This window comes from Salvelinus fontinalis, chromosome 14, assembly GCF_029448725.1.
Source record: "Salvelinus fontinalis isolate EN_2023a chromosome 14, ASM2944872v1, whole genome shotgun sequence".
In the NCBI taxonomy this organism is placed as follows: Eukaryota; Metazoa; Chordata; class Actinopteri; order Salmoniformes; family Salmonidae; genus Salvelinus; species Salvelinus fontinalis.
This window is the reverse complement of record NC_074678.1, coordinates 32,473,159-32,493,695: the sequence shown is the minus strand read 5'-3', so window position 1 is coordinate 32,493,695 and position 20,537 is coordinate 32,473,159. Positions and strand designations below refer to the sequence as shown.

Genomic DNA, 20,537 nt, shown 5'->3' with positions numbered 1-20,537 from the left:
ATAGCTTTCACAAAAAGCAGAAATAGAGAAAATGAATCACTAACCTTTCGATTATCTTCATCAGATGACACTCATAGGACTTCATGTTACACAATACATGCATGTTTTGTTTGATAAAGTTCATATTTATAACAAAAAATCTGAGTTTACATTGAGGCGTTAGATTCACTAGTTGCAAAAACATCAAGTGACTTTGCATAGGCACATCGTTTCAACAGAAATACGCATCATAAATGGAGATGATAATACAAGTTATACACATGGAATTATAGATATACCTCTCCTTAATGCAACCGCTGTGTCAGATTTCAAAAACTTTACGGAAAAAGCAAATCATGCAAAAGTCTTAGACTGAGCTCAGAACAATAGCCAATTAGCCGCCATGTTGGGGTCAACAGAAACCAGAAAATACATGATAAATGTTTCCTTTGATGAATTCATCAGAATGCAGTCCTAGGAATCCCAGGTCCACAATAAATGCTTGATTTGTTCGATAATGTCTGTTATTTATGTCCAATTAGCTACTTTGGTTATCGCATTAGCGGTAATCAATTCCAAAGTCACAAAGTGCATCCACTATAACGTGACAATGTCCAAAAGTTCCGTAACAGTCAGTAGAAACATGTCAAACGATGTACTGAAACAATCTTTAGAATGCTGTTAACATACATCTTGAATAAAGTTTCAACCGGAGAATTAGATTGACTTCAGAAGAACGTTGGAACGGAGGTCCTCGAAGGCGCGTTTTCAATGCGTGGTCACCTCATGGCAGTGATTACTAATTCCTGTCTCCTTCGCCCCCCCCCCCCCCTTCACATTAGAGTCATCAGACAAAGTTCTATTGACTGTTGACATCTAGTGGAAGTCGTAGGAAGTGAAAACTCATCAATATCTCGCTGTAATTTCAATGAGAGCTTGGTTGAAAATCTGCCACCTCAGAAATAATTCAAACAGGAAGTGGAACTTCTCAGGTTTTTGCCTGCCATATGAGTTCTGTTATACTCACAGACATAATTCAAACAGTTTTAGAAACTTCAGAGTGTTTTCTATCCAAAACAAATAATAATATGCATATATTAGCAACTGGGACTGAGGAGCAGGCAGTTTACTATGGGCACCTCTGTGCACCTTTCATCCAAGCTACTCAATACTGCCCCTGCAGCCATATGAAGTTAAGAGCTGAACAGGGTTATGTTTTTAGGAGAGTACTACTGCTCTAGTGCTGTCTTCGGCCTATCTGCCTCTGGAGTCTGATCGAAGAACAATGTTGTGCAAATGTATTGAATTGGGTCAATGTTTGCGTATTGACGTAAGGATTGGAACTAAGTCCCGGCTCTGACTGTCGTATTTGAACACCTATCATGTCCTCAACCATTTCTAATGATGTGTTTGGCTGGAGTTCACCCATCACCCTGGATGCTTATGAGCCCCTAATTCCAATATAAACCAGAGGCAGAGCTGCCAACTTTATTTCATCCTCTGCCAAACCATCATCAAAGTTAGAAGGAATTAAAGGAGGAAAACAAGTCAAAACCAGGAAAGATTAGGGTTTAATGCAACGTTGGTTTGTTAATGTGGGAATCCACTGTTGAATAGAGTATCAAGTTATAATGCCCTCAATGCAGTGGTATGTCATGAATATTAACCCGGCTAGGAGCGTTGGGCATAAAACGTTTACTGAATATTCTTCCTCACTAGTCTTTATAGGCAGTAATGTTTCACCTAAGATTATTCTTTTTTTCTTTTTTTTCCAGTGGTGTTAAGGGTAGGGGGTCACTTAGTTGACCTGTTGGTCTCTGTGTCTGTTTAACCCTTTCTCCTATGTGTTGTCTCAGTGAGGGGAGCATTCAGCTGGACTGCCTGGGTGGAATCCAGGACAAGATCACGGTGTGTGCCACGGACGACTCTTACCAGAAGGCCAGGCAAAGCATGGCTCAGGCAGAGGAGGAGACCCGCAGCAGGGGTGCGATCGTCATCAAGCCTGGGGGGAGATACGTGGGTAAGGCCCTTAGACATTGTCTACACTGAGAGCTGTGGTCACACCCAAATCAGTCAAAAACATGGGTTACTAATTTAGCCCTAGTCTAGGATGGATGCATACAAGATTTATGAAGTTTATTTTTTGGGAAATGTTCCCTCATGTCTGTTTACATCCAGGGTGAGTGAATGCTGACTCAGTGGGAGGGACATTTTCATGTGAATGCTGCTCCCCAGTAAGCTGTCTCATATCAGGGTGTGGAGCACAGCAGGCAGTCAGAGCAGTAGCATGCTCATCAGCCAGGCTCTTATTGAACATGATGTGGGTTTTTTCCACATCAGATAAGCGCTCTGACCTCCTAGTGTGGCCCTGTCCAGTGGGAGAGATTTTAGACTCTTATCCAGCCTCCTCCAGGGTAGAGATGCCATTTCCACACTGAAAACACACACACGCAGGGCTGTTTCAAGTGAACATCAAACATACTGTGTGGGCTTTTTACTAGTCTCAGGAGAGCTGAATACTGAAACTGGTTCTGCTGCAGTTCAGTAAAGGCCTTAGCAGCCCTGAACAGAAACAAATGTACCTAGAAATCAAACCGCATAATCTCTATTATACATTGTTTTTGATTACGCTTTTAGGATACACTGCAATTTACTTGTTGGAGAGGAAGTTAAAACTGTGTGGTGTCATTTCCGTCGAGTCCCAAGCTGTCTTAGTCACACTCTTATCTCCACATGACCTTAATTCTGGTGAAAAGTGGCTGAGCTCACAGTGTATGTGTAATTGCAGGCTCATGGTTCCCTGTGTAGGGCCCAAGGGGCTGACTTGGCAGGATGTTTAGGAGCTCAGAGCTTCACAATGTCACGCCTGTGACTCGGCACCAAACCAATTGCCTAACTGCCCAGTCGCCACAGAAACGCCATCATAGGTTCACAGATATGTTTAATGTAGCTGTTTGGCCAGGAAGCAGCTTGTTCAACTATTTGTACTGTGGTGACTTTATAGACTAGTTGGGTTCATTTATGAAGCTCACCCTGATATTATAACAGGTACTGCTAGATGTGTACTTTTGTCTGTTAAAAGCCATCAAAATGTTCTCTTCAAGTGCCTTTTTGAAGATGTACTGTAGGTTGATTACGAACAACTTCTCATTACAAAGCCAACCTCTCATTGTTATGTCACACAGGCCCAACCTTTCTGACACACAGCCATGTCTCTGCTCTGTTCTATTCAGGTAAGAAGGTGCAGATCCGGAAACCGGCACCTGGGCTGTCTGACATCGCTCCATCGCGGCGGACGTCGCGGCCTGTCATCATCTCTAGCAGTGCGGCAAAAAAGAGCACGGCGCAGCAGAGGCCCCTGAGGGAGCGCCTCACCCACCTGCTGGCCCTCAAGCCTTACAGAAAGCCTGAGCTCATCCTGCGCCTGCAGAAGGATGGCCTCTTGCCCTTCGACAAGGACTCTCTGGACAGCCTCCTGCAACAGGTTAGTTAAGTCAGTCACGCTCCTAGGGTACGGTGCCTTTCACAACAGGTTAGTTGAACTGGAGCTTGGCAGACCCATGGCCCTTCTGAGCCCAGTGTCCTCAACAGATAAGTTAGTCACAGGACCCAAACCTCCTACTAGAAGTCCCTTAGAGCCAGGGGCTTAGCCTGTGATTACAGGCCAGCCCACTGCAAACAACTCACTGCCGGTGTTGCAGGGTATTAATGGTGCGTTTCTTGAAGATAGGTTTAGAAAATGCATTCCTCCAGAATACTGTCATGGCATTAATGTCATGTATTGATTGCTGTCTATAGGTGGCTAACCTAAATGTGAGAGACAACACCTTCACATTGAAGGACTCTTTGTTCAAGGACATTCAGAAGGATTGGCCAGGCTACACTGAGGGAGACCAGCAACTTCTGAAGAGGATCCTTGTTCGGTATGTGCTAGGTGCCGCTATATTACTATATTGCATGCCATATTAAAACCAGTGCTTTTGTGTACAGTCCACATGTCAACTGTCAATGGCATGAACCAGCAATAATGGAATCCTCCTAACTTTGGTTTGTGTACTTTATCACCTCAGCTTTGTGTGTTAGTTTAAACAAATTTCCTTAGAATCTCAGGTGCTGTAGTTCCAGATATCCTCAGGAATAGTACAGACTCAAGTCAAACCAGGCACTCACTGCTTGCCATGTGTGGTTTTCTCTCTGCCCTGTGTTCTTGACAGGCCTAACTGGATTTTTTTACTGGTGGGACCAGGGGAAAAAATCTGGTTTCTCAAGATCTGGGGCAGTAAGGAAATGCAGCTCGTAGCTAAATTTAGAACAGGCATTACAGCGTGCTTAGTTGGGTTTACTGAGTTGACCCAAAATTGTTGGACTCAATATAGCAGGGAATATTTCACATTCTCAATGATTAAATGTTTTTGTGGAATTCATCCAAAAGCAAGAGATTCCTACCGTATGTCTTTTTGGACTGCACTTTGAGCCTTGGGTAGCTTATCAGCTGAACACCCTCCCACAATGTTTGAACACCAGTTATGGTCACGCAAGTGTAGTGCAGAAAAAGTATTGGAAGACCTGTGATGCAACACTGTTCCAGCACATGCTGATCCACATGTGAGGTGGCACTGGTTCAAGGTCCAGGCTCGACGCTTGAGTCGAGGCTCCTTAGGCTTCGGCTGTGACAGGACCACTGCACAGCAGCCAGCCTCTTCCCTAGGCTGTTCTCCCCACCCCTCTAGCGTTTCTTACTCTTTTGCATTTTTTTTTTCTCCCTCTGTAGGGGCAGGACTTGGATAATTCCCCACTGTATCCCACTGCCCCCTACTGTCAACACTCTACCAACATACACAAATAATATTCTGTTGATGTACACATCACACAACCTCTGTATACCGTGTTTTTATTTAGCAGCTGATACTTAGCATCTCACCCAAGGCTTTGCCAGATATCTATTGATGTCTGACTTGTTTAACCAGGTCAGTTAAATGTGTATGTCTGTCTGAGACAAGGAAAATAACAGAATGTAGAGCAAGGCCACCATAATATGGTCATGTGCCAATGTCACAGGTCCATTGGAACTGTGAGTCAAATTGTATTGGTCACATACACGTATTTAGCAGATGTTATTCCAGATGTAGCGCAAGTCTTGTGTTTCTAGCTTTAACAGTGCAGTAATATCTAACAATTTCACAACAACGCACACAAATCTAAGGTAATGGGGGAAAATTTAAGAATTGTCCTTGGAGTTGGTGCTTTGAACACACTGACTCAGAACTAGTTACATGGCTGACTTGCCAACTCAATGAATGTACTTGTGCACTAGATTTAACCTGTAGTTTTTCCAAAATAATGAATGTCTGACTTGGGCTCACGCAATGTATTTATGTCTGTGGTGACTCAGCTTCTGACTTGTTTTTTTAGGAAAATGTGTCAGGCCCAGAGTCAGACTCCGAGCACCACCACAGTGGCTCCTCCAGCTGAGGTCCAACTCCCAGTGAGCCCTCCCAAAGAGCTGGCTAGCAGCTCCCCGTCGCAGGTGAGCCGTCTCTTCTACTTCTCCTTGTCTCCATGCCCCTGCTCCTCCCCTTCTTAACCACTTACTTCACACTCCTTACAGAGTGTCCTCATATGGCCTTTCACTGTTTGTGGTCCCATTAAGAAGAGTTACTGTAGATTTTGTTTGCTCCTTCCCCTCTGAGTTTTCCTGAGACACCGCATGTCCTTTACTTTCGTTTCCTCCCTTATGCATTAGCAAATACACACCCTCCTCCGTACACACACAGTTGGTTCTGGTGTTCATTGAAAAGAGGGTGTTTTGGAACACTCGCTGTAAACATAAACCCACCGACGAGCAGTTGTGTATGTGGCCAGTCTGGGTTTGGTGAGAGAAGTTCGAGGAGTTCTACCAAACTAAACAGGTTATGGAGCCGTGAAGGTCCACAGGGCTCCAAACTGTACCCAGTGTTATTTCAGAACCAAGGACTTTCTGCTCCACTGTGATTAGGTCAGCCACTTCCAAAGTTGTTAGTGTAGGTTGGGTCAAATGTAGTCTGTTAGTAATACAGTACCATGCATTGTGTGGAAAGGGGATGGGCACTGTTTTCCAGATATCTGAACAGACGTTAGTATTCTATTACTTGAGAGGGTGTTCATTTTTGCAGATTTTTTCATTTAAGTCCTATTTTGACAATGAAAAAGCTTTGTTATAAATTAAATTACGTTATCCTTGTGATATTACCCACAAGGATATACCATGACATTTTGAAATACATCTAATATAGCAAACTTTTGAATGTAGTTTTTATAACTGTGCGTTGATCTCCTGCTGTGCATTTAGCCCTCTACTCCAGTCTGCCCTGACATTGGTGTTCTATTTTCCCCACTTCAAATGGTAAAGGCACACACCTAGCAGTTTCCACAAGACCTGACACAGATCATTGCAAAACACCTTTTTTGTGACTGAATCAGTTCAATCATGGTGAAAATCAGACTTCTCTTTGACTGTTGCTTTTAGTGAAAAACTACAGAGAAAAGCAGCCTGTCTGCTGTTTACTTCTGACATATGCATTTGTCATTCTGGTCAAGAGAAAAGCATGTGTTTGGGGGGGGACTATCCTGCTATCGGGAAAGAGAAGTCATTGAGATTATTTGAATAGTGAAATGCCCATCCCTAGTCATCATACTCCCAATGTGGCTGAGATCCCTTTCACTCTGACCTTCTCTGCTTCACACCAGCACAAGCTTAAAGTTAATAATCGGGATTTTAGTAGATATTCTTTATCTTAATCTGTCAGTGATGGTTATCTGCTCATGTTTTTTCTCCAAATCCTTAGTTGAAGTGAGTCCATTTTCCCCTTTTTAATTTTCTGCCTTAAACTCTGTTTATGCCAGAAACGACCTGCTGCAGATTTCATCGATCCTCTGGCCAACAAAAAGCCCAGGATATCACACATGGCTAACAAAACAGCGGTGCCAATAAATGGCAAGCCGAGTTCCTCCAATGGAAAGGAGGGGAGTGGGGCAGTGGTTGCGGCGCCAGCGGTTGAAGGTGTGACGTCCAGCTCCCAGCTCCCCCTACTTGACATCCACCGGCCCTTCGACCCACTCTCCGACGTTAGTAACGACTCCAGCCACAATGGCCGGGACTGTGAGGGTCAAGAGGCCGCTGTAGCTGAGAGACTGAGCCAGCCACCAGTCTTCTCTGGGCCTGCAGCGCTGTCCATACCAACCCTGGGCCTCTCGTCCCTCGGACACACCGGCCTCGATGGGCCCCAGGACAAGAGCACCTTGCCCTCCCTGCACGGCAAGTCCAAGAAGAAGTCCAAAAAACACAAAGACAAGGAAAAGTCCAAAGAGAGGGAACGGGATAGAGTGAGAGAGAAGGAGAAGAAAGGAGCAGAGGAGCGTGTTCCTGAGCCAAGAAAAGCCTGTGACATCACCTCCAGCCCCGAGAACTTGAAGAGCAGTAGTATTCCACACAGCAGCACAGGTGAGATGTGTACAAGCTATGGTGTGGATCTCAACCTCTCTATAAATTTACAGAGAGAAGTCTGTCATTCTATTAGATGAACGATTGGCAGAAGGGAGACCTGTTAAGCATGATTCCATCTCATGAATTTCGACCTTGGTGATTGAGACATTTTGCAAGATGGAAAGATGACATTATGCACCCAATTTTAAATGAATTGATAAAATGGATGAATGAATCCTATACTTACAATACCAATCAAAAGTTTGGACACCTACTCATTCTTTATTTTCACTGTTTTCTACATGTAGAATAATAGTGATGACTTCAACTATGAAATAACACATATGGAATCATGTAGTAACCAAAAACCAAAAAAGTGTTAAACAAATCAAAATATATTTGAGATTCTTCAAAGTAGCCACCATTTGCCTTAACAACTTTGCACACTCTTAACCAGCTTCATGGGTTAGTCACCTGGAATGCATTTCAATTAACAGGTGTGCCTTAAGCTAATTTGTGGTATTTATTTTCTTAATGCGTCTGAGCCAATCAGTTGTTGTGACAAGGTAGGGGTGGTATACAGAAGATTGCCCTATTTGGCAAAAGACCAAGTCCATATTATGACCGCTCAAATAAAGAAAGAGAAACGACAGTTCGTTACTTTAAAACATGAAGTCAATCCGGAAAATGTATAATAGCTTTGAAAGTTTCTTCAAGCGCAGTAGCAAAAACCAAGCGCTATGATGAAACTGGCTCGTGAGGACCGCCACACGAAAGGAAGACCTGGAGTTACCTCTGTTGCAGAGGATAAGTTCATTAGAGTTAGCAGCCTCAGAAATTGCAACCCAAATAAATGCTTCAGAGTAAAAGAAACAGACACATCTCAACATCAGCTGTTTAGAGGAGACTGAGTGAATCAGTCTCCTCTATGGTCGAATTTCTGCAAAGAAATCATTACTAAAGGACATCAATAAGAAGACTTGCTTGGGCCAAGAAATACGAGTTATGAACATTAGACCGGTGGAAATCTGTCCTTTTGGTGTGATGAGTCCAAATTTGAGATTTCTGGTTCTAACCTCTGTCTCTTTGTGAGATGCAGAGTAGGTGAACGGATGATCTCTGCATGTGTGGTTCCCAAGGTGGAGGGGGTGTGACGGTGCGGTAGTGCTTTGCTGGTGACACTCTGTGATTTATTTAGAATTCAAGGGCACGCTTGTTCTGCAGTGATACGCCATCCCATCTGGTTATGGCTTAGTGGGACTATCATTTGTTTTCCCACAGGATAATGACCCAACACACCTCCAGGCTGTGTAAGGGCTATTTGACCAAGAAGGAGAGATGCAGCATCAGATGACCTGGCCTCCACAATCACCCGATCTCAACCCGTTTGGGATGAGTTGGACCGCAGAGTGAAGGAAACGCAGCCAACAAGTGCTCAGCATATGCGGGAACTCCAAGACTGTTGGAAAAGCATTCCAGGTGAAGCTGGATGAGAGAATTCCAAGTGTGCAAAGCTGTCAAGGCAATGGGTGGCTACTTTGAATAATCTCAAATAAAAAATATTTTGTTTTAACACTTTTTGGTTACTAGATGATTTCAAAGTTTTTAGATGTCTTCACTGTTATTCTACAACGTAGAAAATAGTAAAAAATTACGAACCCTTGAATGAGTAGGTGTCCATACTTTTGACTGGTACTGTATATTACTGCAGTCTGCATTCTTCTTGTGAATGGAAGCCCAAATTGATCAGTGAGTTTATTAGCTTCAATTAAGAAAGTAGGGCTGGGAATTGCGAGGGACCTCGCGCTATATTATCACGATACTTAGGAACAGATACGAAATGTATCGCATTTCGATTCTTCAATTTTGTCGCAATTTGATGTTCATAAAATATTGCTCACTGTCGGCTGCAGATGAACAAGCGGGCCATAAAACGAGTTTTGATCAGTGAAAGTGCTGAAAACATGTTGGCTTTTTTAATAATTTTTATATTTGAGGACATGCTATAGGAGGAGAAATACCTAAGCTTTGTCACAGGTACAGTAGACTAGCTGTAGCTAATATTAACTACCTAGCAAAAAAAAGTTTTACTTGGAGTCATAGAATCGATATATTGTTAAACCTTAAACTTGACTTACAAAGTAACCTTGTACTTCCTTTCAGATCTCAATGGAATGTGCAACAACACCAGTGTTCCTTCGTCATCGACTGAGATGGCAGACTATTTATCGTAAGAACTTCCTACCTCTTATAAAACCACAATACATGTATTAGGAAATCACCATTTGTTTCAATGCAACAGATTCTGATGACATGGAAAGTGTGCAATTGAAAGCTATTTCATTGAAGTACTCCACTCTTAGTTCTGCATTCTGTTTCCTCTTTCTGAACAGGGAGTATACCGTGATTGGCTCTTCCGAGCAGCGTCAAACATACAAGAATTACTTTAATACTGAGTATAGTGAGTACCGGGGCCTCCACGCTCGGATAGAGGGCATCACCCGGCAGTTCACTGTGCTCGACACTGAGCTTAAGCAGCTCCAACAAGGCACAGACAAGTACAAGGTACGACCCCTTTGGCCCACTGACGCATACTGTCTACGGTTCTACCTAAGCTGCAATATGGTATTATTATTGTTCCAATGTTCAACTTCAGGATTCAATATGGTGTTGTGTTATTATTATTCCAATGTTCAACTTCAGAATGATTTTGAGGTTAATTTTCTGACAATCACTGATTGACACTTTTTTTTATTCATTGTTTTGCCATTTTGTCTTTTCATTTAGACAATCCACAATCAGATACTCCAAGAGTATCGTAAAATAAAAAAGGTAATCTTTGCATCTGACAATTTTGTTTCTCATGAAGCTGCTCAGGTAATTTTTCAACAAATACTGATTTTGTTTTACTTCACAGACGAATCCAAACTATAGCCAAGAGAAGAACCGCTGTGAATATCTACACAGCAAACTGGCACATATAAAGAAACTTATAGCAAAGTATGATCAACAGCAACTTCAAAACTGGACTGGTTGACATTTTCTCTTTTCTCTCTGCAAACCGAAGAAAGAGAAACTCTGGATTCTGTTAGCTCTAAAATAACTTATTAAAGATGCCATGAAGGGAGGGATTATTCCTAAAGATGCCATGAAGGGATGGATGATTCCCCTCATTGGGGCCAAAAGCACTAGTGAGGACAAAGCAGACCACATTTCTTTTTTTTTCTTCCAAAGATGTGACACTGGCATGTTTGGCCAGATCTCTGTGTAGCTACACTGCATCCGGAAAAGCTTTGCGTGCTGTTTCTCATACTCTGTCCTAAGTGCACAGAGATCTCTCAATGGAAAAACCACATTCTTTGGAGATCTCCAAAACAGCCTTTCCTGGTTTGTAGACTGGGCGGTGGTGGTGACACTGAAATGGAGTCGGCAGATCTTATGCCAAATGCAAATAGTTTGAGAACAGATACAATGTAATGAATTATATGGTATCACATTTTTCCCCATATTGAAATGGAAGGTTCTAAACTCTATTTTACTGTTTTTTTTATTTATAATTTCATTTTTGTTCTTCCATAGGAGTAACAAGTTCTGTTATTTTACACTCCTCAATATCAGTACTACAAAGCAGAGTCTCTTGTTTTTTTTTCTTCACATCTTGAATGTTAGTCAGTATTTTATGCAAAAACTGCCTTGGCAATCAAATTGTCCATCTGTTGCAGTTCATTATTTTCTTTCCTTTTAAAGAGATGCACCTATCTCCATCAATTTAATAAAGACAATGCTATAAAAAATCGTCAGGCATAGGTGCCTCGGCTTGGCTTTTCTTACATATTGTTCAAATGTCTTAACCAGAAAGACATCATCATGTAAGAGCAGCCTCAGGTGATAGGAGCTTACTGAATTTAAAGGTTTAACACAAGCTGGGAAAGTGTGTTTTTTCACCACCAGTCATGGCAAGCTCTGATTTGTTTTTCTATGGTTACGGTGATGGTACTTGGCTATGCCTGCCATGTACACCAGGATAATTTGGATCCTTGTATTTTTATCAACTAATGCATACAGGGAAGTTGAAATAATCGGTGCTTTGACCTAACGTAGTCTGTTTAATCACAAGTTGGAAGATACAGTATTAGTATACCCCATGCAGCAGGTTTTACCATTAACTTTTCTCTTTGCGACTATATTGGTATTATAATTTCCCTCTAATTCATTCAAACAATTGGCTCTTAAACAAGGATTTTATTTCCTATATCTAGTACTTGTTCATCTACATGATTGTCAAGACTGTTAACCCAAGACCAGCCTCACCTATCTTCCAAATGGAGTGGATGACTTATCTTTGTATCTGCCAGGCTAACGTATTCCAGATCTTTTGTGTCCTGAACCCCTGAAATAATCAGGAACACTAATGTTTTTGGAATCTGTCACAAAAGTGATTTCGGGAGAGCTCGGTAAATTTTGGGGTAGTCAACTAATGCCTTTCTGATTAACGATTTTTCATATTCACATAGAAAGGTTAATCTTGTTCCTCTTACATGGGTTTTATCCCAATGAGACGTTTCCCTTTGACCATCAGAGTTCGTGCTTTATGAATGTTACAATGACCAGTATTTGTATCTTTACTTAAAACTGCTGCCTAAAAAAATCCAAAGGCCTGATAAAACCTCAAAATGGAAATTATTTCTGTCCAGCATTAATAGCAAAACAATGCTCTCCCATGAATCGAGCAAACGGCAAAATCATTTGAGTATATTCTACTTACCATTGGCGATAAAGAATTGTTGATTTAGTTGACATGTCATTTTAATTCCAATTTGCCCTATGAAATTTCGTCTTTGGTTACGACGTGAGAGAGGGCTCTTATTCACTTCAAATGGGATATCATGCGCTCAGATGTTTCAATGTAATGTATCATCACCTCCTGAAATCCAAACACGGCCAACGCTCAGAGATTCATTTATCACAATGCTGATTTGAGATTGCTTCTGGATTGAATGTTTTGTGACAAGAATCAATTCTCAGCATCACACAGTACCGTGGAACCCTTTAAATAAGTGACTTTTCATCTCGGAGTGAGTTTTATAGAGACGTTCTGATAGGATTACTGTATACATTTCTCTTGCGGTCAAATCAATTTTGATGCCGTTCTCATCAATACAGATGGTTAATGCATTTATTTGCTCAGATATGGAGCTAAATTGTTTTTAGTATGAATTGCCAGTACAGAATACTATGGTATGAGTTGAATGTGCCAAATGACCTGTTGTATAGGTTTTCATATGACTACAAATGGTGCTGTTTTAGCAAAGAAATGGCTTTGGAGGAGAGTCTGGGATATTGGCGCTTTAAACCCAAAGCACGCTTTTTGAAACCGTAAGGGATTAGGATTGAAATTGACATATTTCAATAAAATTCTTTCAAATCCTTATTTTGGGTCATTCTGAGGCGGTTATTGCACTTTATTGTATAGCATTTGAAACACACAAACCACACATTGAGTTTGAGAGAAGATTTGTTAAATATTACAACTGTCAAATGCTAAACATTAGTGATAATGATTTTCCTTACCCCTTTTCAGTCAGTGAGATTTTACTGAATACAGGAAAAGGGTTACTTTCTATAGCAGTTCCTTTGATTCTAAATTGTTCCTCCTTCCTGGTACTTTAATTGCCCCGGGTCGTCAGTTGCTTTACTGATAATTGTAGTGTTTCCTGCCCCATTTCTAAATATGATTTCCCCATGATAATTTGCCAGGAAGCCTATATTTAGCCCTGTGGACATGAATCATTGGAGCCTGATGAGAAATTGTGGCAGACGTTTGACTTTTCTATTGACAAAACAGTATCTAAATTTGTTGAGCTCCATTGTATCTTCTCACCTGTCCTTGATTAATATGAATACCATTGTAAAGAAGCAACATCATGGCATATTGAGACAGTACAGTATTGACGTCAACAGTGAAACTGGATATATTGCCTAACAATCCTCTTGGGGGCAGCAGTACTTTGTTTATAAATTGCAGTTTGTGTCCATGACTATCAATCAGGAGAAAGCTTCTATGTGCAGCAACAATACTATTTGGCCTTGGAGCGAACACTGAGGCTACATTAGTGTGAGAGGTTCCGTTACCACAAAAAATCTGTCTCTTCAATATCAAGGGTCTTCAATATCGGGTTGGTAAAGCCCAGGAATGCACGATCATGTACTTATCAGAATACCATTCCATAGGCCGTATGTATGCTGTGTATTTCTGGTTCTGTTGAGCTTCATTATATCCCACATGAATGTTTAGTTTTCCTGCCTGATACACTTGAAATTTGGCTCCAATAAAGGCATTGACATGGCTGTGTGGGCAGAAGATGGCTATGTGTGGCTAACAGGAGGGCAGCAATCTGACGCACTGTGTGAAAGATCTCAGAAATCCATACATTTATCCAGTTGGCCAGGCTAAGCTGCCTTTGGCTCCCGTCCGAATGTTGGCCTCAGCTCAGGGAGCTGGAGGGGTGTCAGCGAGTTCAGTTTGGCAGCTTGCCCTGTTCCTGGTGGACTCCAGGCTTGCCCCCTCCCTCCACTCAACAAACACTACCACACTATTCAGCCTCTCTACAGAGCCCCTGATATGTTTATAACTACACCAGAGATTAAGGGCTTTGCCTGTGTTCATTGGTCTGTCAGTAGGGCATAATCCTCTCATTTGTCTGTCCTAAAGATAGGGCTGAGATATGTTCTGTAGATTAGAAGTACAGATCACCACCCTAATTTGGGAAAGTAGGTAATGTTTGAGTGTATCTGGCTGATTTTAAATTACCTCTACACACCACCATATTTGATCATTACACAACGGGTCCATGCATATGTACAGACTCAACACTGTTGGAGGTTACATAAGTACAAAGTGTTGATCATTTTAATTTGGAAACAAAAATGAGCTTCCATCCATCCAACATGTCTCCATCCAACCACCCTTCCCTCGCAACCACCACTTATACACTAAGCCCCCCCCCCCCCCCCCCCCCCAAATCCACCCCTTCCCTGTGGAAGCAAAGAACGTAAAAAAATATATATAAAGATGTGCATGGCTGTCCATGTGGGTGCTGGAGTGAGAAAGACACAAGTGAACCAATCAGTAAAAAAAGCACAGCCCTCATTAGATGCATTGTGCCTACAACATCAAGGACCCTTTCTAGACTCTGAAGTCGGGAAGACTTCGAGTTTGGTATCAGCCAGACTAGATTTCGGACCTGTGCTGTTGAGTGTATGTGCATTCATGCTTCAGCACTGCAGAACTGGCAGGAGTACTCCTCATACTTCTTGTGTGTACGACAATGTTGCAGGTAGGTTGAGCGATGGCTGAAGCTCCCTCCACAGCACTCCTCTGGGCAGACAAAGGTCATCCCACCCTTGTGGAAATGCAAATTGTCCTTTAGTGACACCTACCATTTAAAGTTGCACCCACAGATGGTGCACCCAAAGGGATCTTCTGTGGAATTTCTGATGCTTTGTCAGGCAGGCTGCCCGCTTGAAGCCTTTATCACACTAGGCACAGACGAAGGGAAGAATGTCTTCATGCAACACCTGATGCTTGTTAACATCAGCTTGAAGCTTTTGCCACAGATGGGGCAGGAGTATGGTTGTTGGTCAGAGTGGACCAGTCTGCTTGATGAGGTCAGAATTTCAAATGAAGCGCTTGTAACACTGAGCACTCATATGGCATCTCTCCACTATATATCTGCGGATGATCCAACAGGCCATAATGCAAAAGAACATACACTTTTTGACAAGGAATCTACGGGTGTGTTCTAAATAGCCCATAAGCAGGATTAAAATGTTTTACAGTAGCATCCATTTTCTATTGCTACTGTGATCTCTGCATAATGTAAAGAATTTCTCTCCCAGATGACCATTATAATTTTGTCGTGCACTTCTTGGGAGTTCCACGTCTTACATTTCTGGTTCTAGTGGTACTACAGTGACCATTTCTCACTCTTTTACTCTCTCATTTTGTCCTGCTGCATTTGTTGAAAGTTCCAAGTCTTCCTTTTGAGGTTCTAGTTTTACAGTGACTCTCTGATTCTAACTATCCTTTTTGTCCTGTATACCTAGGTCACATTTGTTGTTTGAGGTTCTTGTTGTGGCAATACAATGATGTGGAATTTCTGATTACTCAATGACACAAGTGTCCTGAGTGTTTCGTTGAAATTAGAATATAGAGACCTTCAGGTCTGTTTCACTGGGGTATTGTTCTCAGTGTGACTATCACAACTATTTCTGTTGATCACATTCTTCCTCTTCGCTTTTCACCTTCAAAATAAACAACAATTTGTTAAATACTTGTTTAAAATTAATTATTATATTGCAAATAACTAACCGGTCACTGGGCGTTAATATCATTCTCTTCCCTATGACAAGTATACCTTGAGGGTCAAAATCACTGGGTCAGGGTACTTCTGTTGGCTCTCCCACGATGAAATGCTGTAATATAACAGTTCTCAGTCACTGATTGGTTGTTAAATCCCAATGTAGACAGATGGCTATACACTGAACTACAATGTAGTTTACGAAAGTTCAACAGAAATGCTGGTCTGAATGCTCCTTTAACTTCAGTAAGAATAACAATTCACTTTGTTTCCTATTCTATGGGCATAGTGGGAATGAATACAAACGTATCAGCATAGCATCTTGTTTCTTATTTTTCCTGTTACCCATGTTAGGAATGTCGTTCACCTTTTAACTTTATAGCCTTAGCACGGCACAATAATGCTCCTTCCTCATGCTTGCTATTTAACCTATGGGCTCACTCTGGCAATTTTCATCTTCCTCAAGCTCAACCAATAGGAGTACATCTTGGGATGTATTTGTATGTCAATTTACCCTTTTGTTCTCTCACTTGCTGATTATCAGTAACAGTTTTGGACAACCCCACCACCTTAAGGCCAGTCATTGGAACACCTTTCACCCAGCATGGCAGTTTGGATGCCAGCAGCCCCACAGGGATACATGCCATCACCTGGCTGAGGATCTTCCCTCGGAAATGAGACCGTTCCCAAAACTGTTTCATAAAATGTCATATTACATTCAGTATTTGTTGTTCATTCAGTTAAGCCTGTACTTGACTGAAATTACAGTGAGGCTCACAGTCAAATCTGAGCAGTAAAATTGGGAGTCAGGATTAGAGCCCTGGAAACCCAGCAACACTGGTCGTGACACTCAGACCCTGATCCTGTGTGTTGTGACGGAACACGAAGTATAAAAAAAATGGAACCTAATTGCAAGCAAGGAGCAATGGGGAGGATGGTATGGCGGAAGCAGATGTGGAACGTTAATCGGATGGGGGTGGGAAAAGGATAGATTGACTTTTGTACAAAATAAATGGGAAAAGGAGCCAAATTGCTGTGGAAAATGTCAAGATCTGTTCATACTCCATATCTGGTAGGAGTGCGTTTTTTGTAAAAACAATGTATGCCAGACTTGGTGAATCTGTTTGAAGCATTTAAAACAGTGGAGAACGCTTTGGGTAAAGTGAAATCGGTGAAGATCACGAGCAGTGGGCTTGTTTTCATTTTGTGTGTTTCTGCGGATTAGAAAAGGTGTGTGTTGGGTCTCACACAAATTGATGCATTTTCTTTGATCTACAGAGCAGGGCACCTGTCAAAGGAGTAATTTCTGGAGTCTCGAAATGAGGTCACTAGCTGTACAGTGTTTCCTCCGACACTGGCTTCAGGGTTAAATGAGCAGTGTGTCAAGAAGCAGTGCGGCTTGGCGGGGTCGTGTTTTTGGAGGATGCATGGCTCACGACTTTCGCCTCTCCCAAGTCTGAACGGGAGATGTTGATGCACGAAGGACGAATTGTGTGGTAAATGGCATGAAGTTTATCTGTTCTTGTTTTGTTTTTATGTGTATTGTCTCCCTACCCGAGTGGAGCTGGGATATGTGTACTATCCTGTGGGAGCCTTTATATCCAGGCCTTTACAATGTAACTGCTGTAAAATGTTTGGACATGTAGCGAGTGTCTGCACATGGGAGAAGCCAAGCTGTGGGAAAGATCACTATGATGGAGACTGTTTAGCAGAAGAGAATAAACAAGGGGCAATGTGTTGTAACTGTGGAAGAGAACATGAAACAGTAAGGGCAGTTCAGAGAGTCTTAAGCAGAGGCTGTCAAAAAGGTTGAAAGAAGAAATGGTCCCTGAAGGTCCCATAGGGAATACTGTAGGCCTACAGTACTGTTGATCATGCCATTTTATTATACCAGTTGTCCTCGATTGGCCTGAACTCTGACACCTGTTCATCTTAGTGTCAGAACTCGGGCCATTGTGATTGATGGGTTTAAGTCAGAATTTCTTGAAGTACATAAAGGTGTTCCGCAGGACCTGCTCTTTTCACTATATATACAATTCTATTGGTCAATCTGTTTAAAAATATATATAATTATTATATGCGTATCATACTTATGTACTCAAACGCCCCGACTGCTGACCTGGCTGTGACAAGGCTACAGTCTGATTTTGCAGTTGTGCAGGAAGCCCTTACTGATTTAAAACTCATACTTAATACGGGCAAAACTACACTGAACAAAAATAAACATGCAACAATTTCAAAGATTTTTCATAGAGTTACAGGAAATCAGTCAATTGAAATGAATTCGTTAGGCCCTAATCTATGGATTTCTGGACTGGGAATACAGATATGCATCGGTTGGTCACAGATACCTTTAAAAGAAAAAAGGGAGGGACGTGTGTAGTGGCTTCCTTTCCTCTTTACCATAGCCACTGCCCTCGCCTGAAGAGGGGTTGTTTCGTATGCATACAGTCCACACTCAAGGTTTCCAAACGGCCAAAACATTCAATGAGATCCAGGGATATGGTGCAACAAAAAGGTTTATTCATATCTAATTTAAAAAATGATTCTCCAATCAACTTAAAGCAGAGATTACTTGACATGGAAAATACATAATATGACCTGTTTGAATGTCTGTATGGTCAAAAGACAATACTGCTCCCAAGTCTAGCTAGGACTCCTCCCCCCGAAGGCCCAACTTCCTGCCTTTATCCTAACACACTTACCACAGTACAATGAATGGGCAAGAGGGGGGGCCAAAAACTAACAACAAATGAATATATCTCAATCAGGTAAATATAAATCATAAAGGTACGCACCGAATATTTCATATACATTCATATTTAATATATTGCACAAATGTACATGGAGCTCTGTATGTTCTGTCTTATACAAATATGTCCAAATCGGCTCTAACATACCGACCCCTAATTGTTAACTGCACTGAATGCACAACAATTACTTAATATTCAAACATAGAGCCAATACACAAAACATTCTATACCAGAGCACTATTACAGTTCATAGCTATATACAAGGTCCCATATATGAAAAGAGCCCATAGATCTCAGTCTGAGTTGAAGTGTTCAACTTCCAGAAAATGTCAAAAGTTTGACGTCCAAAAAAGTATGACTACGACATCAAAGAATCAGAGGTGCACATGATTCAAAGATGGAGCACTGTGTGTGTGTGTCTCACTCCGCCGCCTCAAGGAGCAGACAGAGTTTATTGTTAGGTCTCTAAGATATTGGTTTTGGTCTTAACCATGACACTCTGGACAAGACCATTGGCCCCTGGCAAAACCTCCACCACACGCCCCATTAGCCAAGAGTTCCTTGGGGCGATGTCATCGATGTCCACAAGGTCATGAGGACTGAAGTTTCTCTTAGTTTTGATCAGAACAGTCTATATCTGGTGTGACCACCATTTGCCTCATGCGGCGGGACATCCTTTGCATAGGGTTTGTTTAGGCAGATGAATGTGGCCTGTGGAATGCTGTCCCACTCCTCTTCAATGGCTGTGCAAAGTTGCTGGATATTGGCAGGAACTGGAACACGCTGTCGTACACAATCAAGAGCATCCCAAACATGCTCAATGGGTGACATGTCTGAGCATGCAGGACATGAAAGAACTGGGACATGTTCAGCTTCCAGGAATAGTGTTCAGATCCTTGGGACATGGCGCTGTGCATTATCATGCTGAAACATGAGATGATGTCGGCAGGTGAATGGCATGACAATGGGCCTCTGGATCTTGTCACGGTATCTCTGCATTCAAATTGCAATTGTGCTTGTTGTCCATAGCTTATGCCTCCCTATACCGTAGCCCCACCGCTACCATGGGGCACTCTGTTCACAACATTATCAGCAAAACGCTCACCCATACATGCTGTCTGCCATCTGCCCGGTACAGTTGAAACCGGGATTCATCCGTGAAGAGCATACTTCTCCAGCAGCCATCGAAGGTGAGCATTTGCCAACTGAAGTCGGTTACGATGCCAAACTGCAGTCAGGTCAAGACCCTGATGAGGACGACGAGCATGCAGATGAGCTTCCCTGTAAGAAGGGCTTTATAAATAAATTTGATTGATTGGTTGTGCAACCCCACAGTTTCATCAGCTGTCCGGGTCCAACAAGTGAAGCAGCCAGATGTGGAGGTCCTGGGCACACGTGGTCTGCGGTTATAAGGCCTTTTGGACGTACTGCCAAATTCTCTAAAATGGAGGCGGCTTATGGTAGAGAAATTAATATTCAATTCTTTGGCAACAGCCCTGGTGGACATTCCTGTAGTCAGCATGCCAATTGCACGCACTCTCATCTTGAGACATCTGTGGCATTGTGTTGTGACACAACTGCACATTTGAGTGACCTTCAGATGCAATCGTTATGCAAGTGCAGGAAAGAATGAAAGTGTCTGTGCCACCAGTAAGTACAGATAGTAGTATAAATCCCCCTGCATAGTACCCGCAGTCGGACAATTTTCTCAAGGCTTCTGGAAAGAAATACTTGTCAGCATGCTCAACCGATGTTGGTCATTCAGCCGACCAAAAACTTTCAACTGGTTGTCCCCATTCAGCAAAGAGTCAGAGGCCGAGCCTTCTCAGGTCTCTCCTTCACCCGTTACGTGATCTGACCCACAGAAGCCTCCCACCATTAGCTCTGACAAATTGAAAACCTTAGTCATTGGTGACTCCATTACCCACAATATTAGACTTAAAAAGGATTATCCAGCGATCATACACTATTTACCAGGGGGCA

At 42.2% G+C, this 20,537-nt stretch overlaps 1 protein-coding gene across 2 annotated transcripts in view; it reads left to right on the top strand.

Annotated features, from left to right (window-relative positions):
• LOC129810656 (RNA polymerase II elongation factor ELL-like) overlaps positions 1-12,872 on the top strand; it is a 49,744-nt gene extending 36,872 nt beyond the window's left edge. For both annotated transcript variants that reach the window (XM_055861389.1, XM_055861388.1), the window contains 9 exons: positions 1,836-1,999; positions 3,213-3,463; positions 3,778-3,902; positions 5,392-5,506; positions 6,862-7,459; positions 9,605-9,671; positions 9,835-10,006; positions 10,229-10,273; positions 10,359-12,872. In XM_055861389.1, coding sequence (XP_055717364.1) covers positions 1,836-1,999; positions 3,213-3,463; positions 3,778-3,902; positions 5,392-5,506; positions 6,862-7,459; positions 9,605-9,671; positions 9,835-10,006; positions 10,229-10,273; positions 10,359-10,478 — 1,657 coding nt within the window. In that variant the 3' untranslated portion in view covers positions 10,479-12,872. The remainder of the gene's footprint in view (positions 1-1,835; positions 2,000-3,212; positions 3,464-3,777; positions 3,903-5,391; positions 5,507-6,861; positions 7,460-9,604; positions 9,672-9,834; positions 10,007-10,228; positions 10,274-10,358) is intronic.
• Positions 12,873-20,537: the final 7,665 nt, after the last annotated feature.